The sequence below is a fragment of the Sebastes umbrosus genome, chromosome 10, assembly GCF_015220745.1.
Source record: "Sebastes umbrosus isolate fSebUmb1 chromosome 10, fSebUmb1.pri, whole genome shotgun sequence".
Taxonomy (NCBI): Eukaryota; Metazoa; Chordata; class Actinopteri; order Perciformes; family Sebastidae; genus Sebastes; species Sebastes umbrosus.
Window position 1 is genome coordinate 17,786,194 of NC_051278.1, and position 9,769 is coordinate 17,795,962.

The 9,769-nt window shown below is 36.5% G+C and overlaps 1 protein-coding gene across 1 annotated transcript in view; it reads right to left on the minus strand.

The window, feature by feature from the left end:
* Positions 1 to 2,057, minus strand: part of lmbrd1 (LMBR1 domain containing 1) — a 67,475-nt gene extending 65,418 nt beyond the window's left edge. The window contains exon 1 of the mRNA XM_037782952.1: positions 1,932 to 2,057. Coding sequence (XP_037638880.1) covers positions 1,932 to 1,997 — 66 coding nt within the window. The 5' untranslated portion in view covers positions 1,998 to 2,057. The remainder of the gene's footprint in view (positions 1 to 1,931) is intronic.
* Positions 2,058 to 9,769: the final 7,712 nt, after the last annotated feature.

The window sequence follows — 9,769 nt, forward strand, 5'->3', positions numbered from 1 at the left end:
ATCTTTTCCATTTCACATAATATTTCAGACCAGTACTTCTTTAATTTATGACACGGCCAAAAGGCAATGGGTTAAGGTACCTATCTCGGTTTTACATTTGAGATTATGAGATTATGTTGCTGTTTAACATGAAGAAGAAAAAAAAGAGAGGGATTGTCATTCTAACAGGCAGGAAATGGATTAAACAGAAAAGCAAATAAGGGTCCTCCAAAATGACAAGGTCATATTCAAGGCACACAAGCTGTAGGAAGTGAGGACACTGCTAAAAACCAGTCCCTTTAGATCAAGGCCTGCTGCCATTCAACAGACAGGATCAATTAAAAGGCCCGCAGCCTTAAGCCTCCGGGCTGCTTGTTTTGCCAGGTAATGACGCGGGGTTTGCATCCAAATAAGACCCATTGAAAGGTTTGTTCAAGGGAAGCAGAGCAATTTATTGTGCATCTGGGCTATTCTTCTGATTCAGACATCTAACTCACAGCCAGCAGATTACCTAGCTGACCAACTTTCAAGGCATTCAGTTAAGTACCACTGAAGTCATTTATTTTATTTATTTTTTTGCACAATTTAAGACTATACAACATAACAAAAAAATAGATGAATAATATAAAGTGCAGGAAGAGGCAAAAAAAACACTGGGCTTATCTGAAGCCTCCACCTAGAGACAAGATTAATATAAAGACATAATATGACTACATAATAGTGATAACAAACAATTCGGACAATATATATATAATAACAACAATAACAATACAGTAAATATATATAAAAAGACAAGGTTGTGTGTTGCGTGGAAGTGTATGGTTTGTGTTTGTGAGGAGGATATTGATTTAAATATCTATAAAGACTTCTGGGTAACCAAACAACATTGTGAGTGGTAAAAAATAAAAAAACATAAAAACAGATACATGGACAACATGGGGAAAAGCAATTACAAAACAGCAATTAAATGACCCTTTAAGCAACTTTTGAATCACTTGACAGATGAACAGTTTATTGATAGATGTGAAAAAGCTACTCCATAATTTGGTTCCTCTAAATCTTATTGAAAACTGACCTCTACTAGTGAGGAAGTTAGGAGGATGAAGATCTAGAGATTGACGGGTTGAGTAAGAATGGACCTGAGAATTTATTTTAAAATACTGCTCATGAATATTCCCTTCACCAGAAAGTATCTCATAAATAAAAACACATATTTGAGAAATATTGATATCATAAATAGTAAGAATCTGGAGTTTCTTAAATAGAGGAGCAAGAGGAGATGCAATGCTCACAAAACACTTTTGGAGAAGTACAATTTTATGAAGGTTTGTAAGAAAAGTACTCGCCCAAACTATATTAAAATATGAAAGATAGGGATAAATTAGACTATAATAAAGAGTAAGGAGACAGTTTGTGGTGACAAGAGGACTAACACTTCTTATTATACCTGTAGATTTATTTGTTTTTTTACTAACACAGTCAATCTGTTCTCTCCAACTCAAACGCTCAGCAACAATATTATATTTGTAAAACATTAGGACTCACAGGAACGGAAAGGTTACATGTGTGTGTCTGCAGTATTAAAACACTGTGGTGTAACCTAATTGCGCAGGTTGCACACATTTGGATGCTGTTACCAAGACACATCTAACTTGATGTGTTAATGTTCTGTATAATGGAGTAAAATACCTCAATTTCTCCACTTTCTTCTACTAAATACTCCTCTGAGAGCGTCCAACAACACCACCACAGCCTGTAAGTGTGTCATATGTGAGCTAAACACCAATCCAAAGCCAATATTGACGTTAATACACCAGAGGAGCCATGTCGTTGTTGTTAATACCTTTAACAGCTCTTAAATCTCTTTACCTGCTAAAAAAAACATCAAACCTAGTTAATAAACGCTTCGCTACTTGATTGACACAACGGGACAACTTCAAAAACTTGCTTACCAAGAGTATAAAGGTGAAAATAGACCAGCCGAGGACAGACTCGGAGAGCAGCGACTGATCCGCCATCTTCACTTCCTGTAATAACAAACCCACGTGTTCACGGTGACGTCACCGCGGCAAGCAGCCGTGACGCGTCTGTTGAAAGAAAGTCTGTTGATATAATAATCAGCATAAGATAAGATAAGATGAGATATTCCTTTATTAGTCCCGCTGTGGGGAAATGTGCAGTGTACAGCAGCAAAGGGGATAGTGCAAAAAACAAGATGCATCAGCTAACACAGTAAAAAAAGAGCTAAACAAAGTGTAATATGAACCATTTAAATAGAAGGAAGTATAGAAATAGGAGCTGTATATACAGTATTGACAATAAACAGACTATTAACAAAATTGCACAAGTGGAAAATGATATTGCACAGTGAGAATTAAATGAAATTCCACTTGAAAATATCAGGTTATTGTCAGTTTAATGTATGTGTGTGTTGATTACAGCAGTTTTAGTGAACTGTAGGATTTGATAGCTTCACTGGTTGTGGTGGGACAGGACAGCAATACAGTGGAGTGTACCTCTTTTCCATAAGCAGTATCAATAGATAACACTTTAACCTGATATTTTCAGGTGGAATTTCATTTCATTCTCACTGTGCAATATCATTTTCCACTTGTGCAATTTTGTTAATAGTCTGTTTATTGTCAATACTGTATATACAGCTCCTATTTTTATATTTCCTTCTATTTAAATGGTTCATATTTTGTCACACTTTGTTTAGCTCTTTTTTACTGTGTTAGCTGATGCATCTTGTTTTTTGCACAATCTCCTTTGCTGCTGTACACTGCAAATTTCCCAACTGCGGGACTAATAAAGGAATATCTTATCTTATCTTAAATATATACATACATCAATGCCTTACATATAAAGTGCTACCCAACAATATAGTGACTTTTGCATAAGTCAAATGAACAAGACATTCAGGGTCAGCATCTATCCTCAAGGTTGTAATTTTATAAAATCGCCATCAGTGAGGGAAAAGGTATTCAGATACTTCTATCCAAGTAAAAGTAGCAATACTCTACCACCAGTAAAAATATACATTACAAGTAAAAGTTTGACTTTTAAAAGTATGATCAGAAAAATGTTCTTACATTTCAAATGCATTATTATAACTGTCATTATACAGTATATAGGGTATTATTTATGATTTGATTGGTATTACTAATGCATTAACATATCAGCAGAATTGTACAGCATTAGGTATTCTCATTAAGCAATGGATCATATCTTAAAAGCTGATAAGATGTTTTATGTAAAATATTTACACGGGCACTTTGGCTCACCTGAGGGGCACAGTGTCCATTTGGCACATGGCCTGACCAGTGGACACGGGGCACTCAAACTGACATTCAGCATTCATCCCAGACATCCATCTGGTTCATTGAGCTTTAAATTTGCTGAAAAACCAGAAGTAGGTCACTGGAAATTAGGGTGCAGCACACTGTAGCTGCATTCCCATGTGTAGAGCGGATCATTGGGGTAATACTTGCTATCAATTATCCACCGCAGAGGCCCACACCAGCAAACCGCCACTATCTCTGGCCGCTGAAGGTAATCCCCTGATAGGATAGTGTATTTCTCGTAAAATGCATAACCAGCCAAATGCAAAATTCCATATTAGTCTGACCAGCGGCTCACTGGAAGAGTGTTTTTTATGAAGAGCATAGATCTGCTTTCATACATTAGAGTTTAGTACTTTTCAGCTAGTTCAGGCACTGGCATTACTCTGTACTGTATGCCTGACATGTTTGCTTAAATTTCCACTAGGGCCTCAGGAATATATAAAAAACAATATTTATTTATCTACTACCCCTTAATGTGTCATATTATGGCCAACGTAAGAGTCATTTTGAATACACACTATAACAAAAATCAGTACTGGCAGATATTCCTGCTGCTACTTGAGAAACTTGTTATGGTCTTTCTCTTTGTATACTCTTCATTTTAATGACTAGAGGGGCCATGAATTCCTAAAAAACACTGTTTGTATTTATTCGTAGTATTAAAAAGCGTCTATAGCAATAGCACTCAAGTCTGAAAGAAAAATGGACTCTTTAGAGGTATGAGCTTCTGTTTCATTCAGCAGGGGATCCAAATTTATGCAGCAATGGGATTATATCAACTTTTCCAGACTCTGTGTGAAGTGTAACAATCAGTTGGGTCTTTTGTGCATGCAGAGGTCCCACCCATACGCCAGGCACACTCACCATTTCTTTCAGTTCTTATCCAATTATCTTGCATGCAGACCCCCATGGTATTTAGATATAAAGCATATTTCTCGCTTTTCATTCTACCACTCTTCTTACAGTTTTGAGCACGTCGCATCAGGAGAAGTACTCCATTTAAGGAGTATATTGTCTCTTAAATTACAACAGCCTAAGAGTGTGCAGTCATGCTTCACCATGTCTGGAATTATTGAGACAGAATTACATTATTACTTGAGTAATTACTTTTGCGAGGGGTAGACTATAAAAGTCCACGGTGACATTGAGGCTCTGAAGTTTTCTGAAAGTGAAAATAATACTTCTCTATATCGTATTGGAGGGAAATGAGTCTGTTACTAATTGGAATGAAAAACCAGTTAATGAGCCGGTCACTTGGTTGGTTTGGACGCTTTCAAATTCAACTCGCTAAAATCAATAACCATATATCTAAACCTCATTTGTGCCCCTGACTTTAAAAGTTTTAATTAAACTAATGTAATTCATGCACAACCCATTATTCACTAGCACAGGGAAGGTAGGTCAACTTAATTCATGCAACCTTTCAAAACTGCAAATGCCTTTATCGTGCAGCTTGGCAACGTGCCCTAATGGAAACCATGTACCTATAAGTCTGTTACAAGGGGCTTGCTGGGAGAAAGGGAGGTGGTTGTCAAGATTTTCGAATTGGGGGAATAGATGTCTTACGTTTGATTGGTGTACATGGTTTTTTAATCCTTTTTTAATTTCATAATGATGCTATAGTCAGCTGCAGGGGTTCCTGCAGTGAGCACATCACAAAACCCATGTTACCTTCTCCATGTTTCCTCTGGAGGATGGTAGTTCTGTCGCAGGGAAATTATAGTATCACATCCACCTCTCATCCATTCCTCTTTTTTTCTGACATCCAAACCAGCAACTAGCTGTGGCCCTGAAGCGCTTGCTCCCCTATAAAATGTGTCCTTTAATTTTGAAAATGAAAATGCACTGTCATCGTTTAATGTGACCTCCTCCCACTGACTGAAAATAGCTGGAGCTCACGTGAGTTAAACAGACAATGATAAAGTGCAGGGATTTTGTTGGGATGTGGTATGGCTGTATGTTGTTGTCAGTGTGATGCGGTGATATGGGGTCAGTTTCTGAATATATACATACTTCTGATTTAGCATGACTAAAGCTCAACTAAATGATCTTAGTAAAGTTCACTGGCCTCACCTCGCTCGACCTTGACTATGACATTAACATATAGGGTGTGTATAATTTGCAGCTTCTGCAGCTGACCATCATAGGTAAATTTATGCAAAATATCACGTGAACATTGCACGAGAGCAGGTTGCTATGGAACATCCACAATACAAATAGGCTACTATAAAGCAAGGGCAGTTTTTTGTACAGACAGCAGATTGAAATGCACAAATGTAAAAACGACCACATTAAATGTAGGATATAATAAAACAGAACAACAATGTCTTCTAGTGTCAAATATTGTATTTTTGATTGCGGTGCCATTTAGAGCTACAATGACGAGCCGATTTATCTCCTGACAGAAAATTAATTAGCAAACTTTTTTATCAGTTAACCCACAATATACCCGTTTTGTTTTTTTTAAGGGGGCATGTGGTCTTTAGGGGGAGATAGCAGGTCAACAGTAGATGTCACATAGAAGTGGTGTACATAATCTGAAAGCTTGGTAACCTGAAGATTCATTTAAGATGCAGCTCATGAGTCAGAAATAAACATGAATAAATGAATGAATGAATGAATGAATGAATGAAATAATTAATTAATTAGGATAATTTGTAAAAGTGTATAAGGGCTTAGAACATTATGATCGAAGTATATGATGGTCATTACCATGCTCTATTATGTCTCATAAGTTGTTGCAGCAAATATGGGGTTGATACTACAGTATTTGTTACACAGATTTGGCGCTAAATTTAACCAATTTGTATTGATTTTCACTGATAAAAATTATCAATAATCCCTCCAAAATACCATTAATACACCAAGACCTTCTGGAACACCATATAAAAAGCCATGCTGTGATTTGGTATCAAAAACTTTTGACATTTGGAGATTTCTGCAAGAACTGCATTTTTTGGCGATTGGATGGCGAGCACTTCTGTTGTGGGAACTGCTCAGAAACCCCCTTATTCTCAATCTACCTAGAAAAGCCATCCATCCTCTGAATGCCCTTGGTCTATAGTGTTTGGTTGTAAAGTTTCATGAGGCTGTGATTATCATAGAAGTCACCACAAGTCATTTTATACAGTGAGGTCAAATTGTTTTTAAAAAATGGTCTCACTACAATGTAGTGTACTACTACTGTGGGGACTAACATCATCACACATGAATACAATTGGGCTCATTAGATCCACAAGAGTCTCAGCTTTACAGTGATACCCAATTTATGTAATTCCAAGACAGTTTAGGGACCCCAGTATGCAGAAATATTCAAACACATAATTTTTAGAATAAGCGAGAACAACACATTTATACTGCATTCAAAAAACGGCATGTTTTCTGCCCCAAACTGCATGTGATTATCATAAAGTGGGCATGTCTGTAAAGGGGAGACTCGTGGGTACCCATAGAACCCATTTCCGTTCACATATCTTGAGGTCAAAGGTCAACGAACCCCTTTGAAAATGGCCATTCCAGTTTTTCCTCGTCAAAATTAAGCCCAACTTTGGGAGATTACTGAGACTTCTTCCCAACAAGCTAACATGACATTTCATATGATATCAGTAGCTTCACTCCAGCTCTAAAACCAAACCTGCTGCAGCCTCTGAAAGACAGTAAAGTTGGTCAGGATTGCCCGCAATCCAGCAGGTCTCAGGAATATCTTTGGATTTCGGACTGTTGGTCAGACTAAACATTGGATTACATCACTTTGGATCAATTACTTGAAAAAATAATCGTCAGATTGAGTGATAATGAAAATAATTGTTAGTTGCAGTCCTACTGCCATTGGTATAATAAAGATATCAGAAAAGTAAAAAAAAAACAACAATCAAATGAATTGGCTGTCAAATAAGGTCCCCAAAGAGATGTAGTGTTTTAACAAACATCTTCTACTGTATATTGCATAGGCTAGATATGACTTCTAAAGTATATTGCAGTTAAAGTTTCTGCTACTTCAAACTTGACTTTGGGTGATTTTGATTTGACACATCAATAAGAAATACTCATGTCTGCACTTGTGCTTCTTGTTCAAATTTGATTCCAAACCACGGACTGTTGAGTTGGTATCAAAGAGAACCAGTTTCCCTTCAGCTATCCCAGTGAGGTTGCCACCAACTGATTTTCTTTCATTAAATTTCAATAGATGGGTCAATTATATGATCGTATTTCAAGAATATACCCCTTAGAACTATTAGCTGCAGGCCAAACTGACATGTTATTGTAACATTTTAATTCTTTTTCTTTTATTGTCTACATGCACTTCTGGAAGCTTTCATGCCCAGGTGAGCTCTCAGAAATGATGAATGAGACTCCTTAATGGCTTTTGTAATTTTTTATGAGCACATGAAAGGTACACATCAATGGTTATGTCTGCGTACAGATTAGTGATATGCTGTCTTTGTCTAGTGCCTTGCCATATGTCAATTTAGTAAATGATAAAACGGTGAAACGGACAGGTGTTTTCCCTCTAAAGCTCTTCAACAATAGGGACTTAATGGAGAATCAGAATGCAGCGATTAGTATGTTTGTATTCAAGGCAAACAACTGCTTGTCCAAAACAATAGTGTTTGCTGAGGTTACGTACATACATACATATCCTGTACAAATACGATGCCACACACACACATGCAGAGACATAAATACACACAAACAAAAGAGGAGAGTGCTTTGTTATGAGTTTCAGTTCAATTATCTGCATTAAGGGAAGCAGAACAAGGTTATTCAACAGTGAATTGTTGCTCTGTGTTGTTCCTCTCATTGTGTGCATATGTGTGCATGTGTGTGTGTGAGGGGACACTTGATACGATCAATATTGTTCATCATTGTTCGTTAATAGCCCCACACATTTAATATTTACCTTTAAATGAATAGGGAAACATCAAACACCTATATTAAAGAGAAATTCAACATCAAAGGAGATGCAATTTAACCACCAAATACTGGTTACTATTATGATCAAAAGATTTAATAAGGATGCTGTAGGCTGGAGCATGATGTTTAGTCACAGCACATTGAAATCTGAGAGTTTGTATGCATCTTCTGCTCAACATCTTGAACACTTACCAGTGATATGATGGTATTATTTTCATTTTGATTAAAAATTGTGAAAACAATTAATCATAAACAGATTAAAAACTGAAACTCTGCTTTATCCTGCAGCTACAGTACTGTATCAACGAGACGAGAAGTTAATTTGTTTGGATGCTACTGTATGTCCAGGTAATGAATACTATCACTGAGAGCAGTTCCAGTCAGATCAATAGGCTATACTCTTATATGTCCCATATATCAAAACACCACCATTAGAACATCTGAAAAGCAACTGCAGAATAACGCCCAAATGTTCTGTGATGCCAGCAGTGGCAAGCCAAAAAAGGCAACAAATGCATTTATATAAGCACATATAGGGGTGTCATGATACAGCGGTATTGACAATAACCATGATATTTAAAAAAATAATTATTGACTTAACATTAACAACACACATATGATAATATTGTCTAAATAATCCAGCGCCCAGGCTACAGTTATGGTTACAGTCTCTCTCTGCACCTCCCTACACTCGTATTGTGAGCGTAATTCATTTGCCGAAAAAGAGACGCACAATAAACAAATTTAAAGGTGAATTTGACTGATAGCATTATTTTACATTTTTCTTCTATGGATATCGCGATAATATCGTTATCGTGAATTCTTTTGGCCACGATAATCGTGTAGCGAAAAATTTGATATTGTGACAGCCCCTAGGTATTATCTCATCCATGCAAGTGGCTATTGGAAATACAGTGAGAGGATACAGTTAAGACGAGGCAGATGGGAAGATGTTAAGAACGACACTAATGGATGATCTCACTTATAGAGTGTGCTCTGTATATCATCCATAGGGAAATCTGACAAAGAATATCTACAGTATTTCTTTTTTTCTGTACTGTTTTTTGTATGTATTTCATTGTTTTTATTGGATTATTTTCCACTGTTTGTTTAGGTTTTTCTGCACATTTTGTGTACTTATTGTTGTTTTTTAACTTTTGTTGTATTTTTTAAATTATTAGTTAGTTTAGATCTTTCTTCCTTTTTTGTTATTGTTTTTTTCTCCTGGGGTTGGGGGGGAGGTCCTTTGTATAAGCCTGTGGCTTCTTGACCTCTCCTGACACATTTCTTGTTTTTTTTTTTGTTCATTGACTGGATTTTGTGCAGTTTTATATATGTGCAAATAAATAAATAAAAATTAAAAATTAAAAAAAATTAATTATTGATTTTATTGATAGAAATACAGAGACTACAGAGTCATAGAGACACACAAAAGAGAATATCATGCAGAAAGGGGGCTATTTAGTGATCCTGGTTCAGGACTAGCCTATTATGTTATGCCACTAGGGGGCAGACAAGCTAAGATTGTGAGT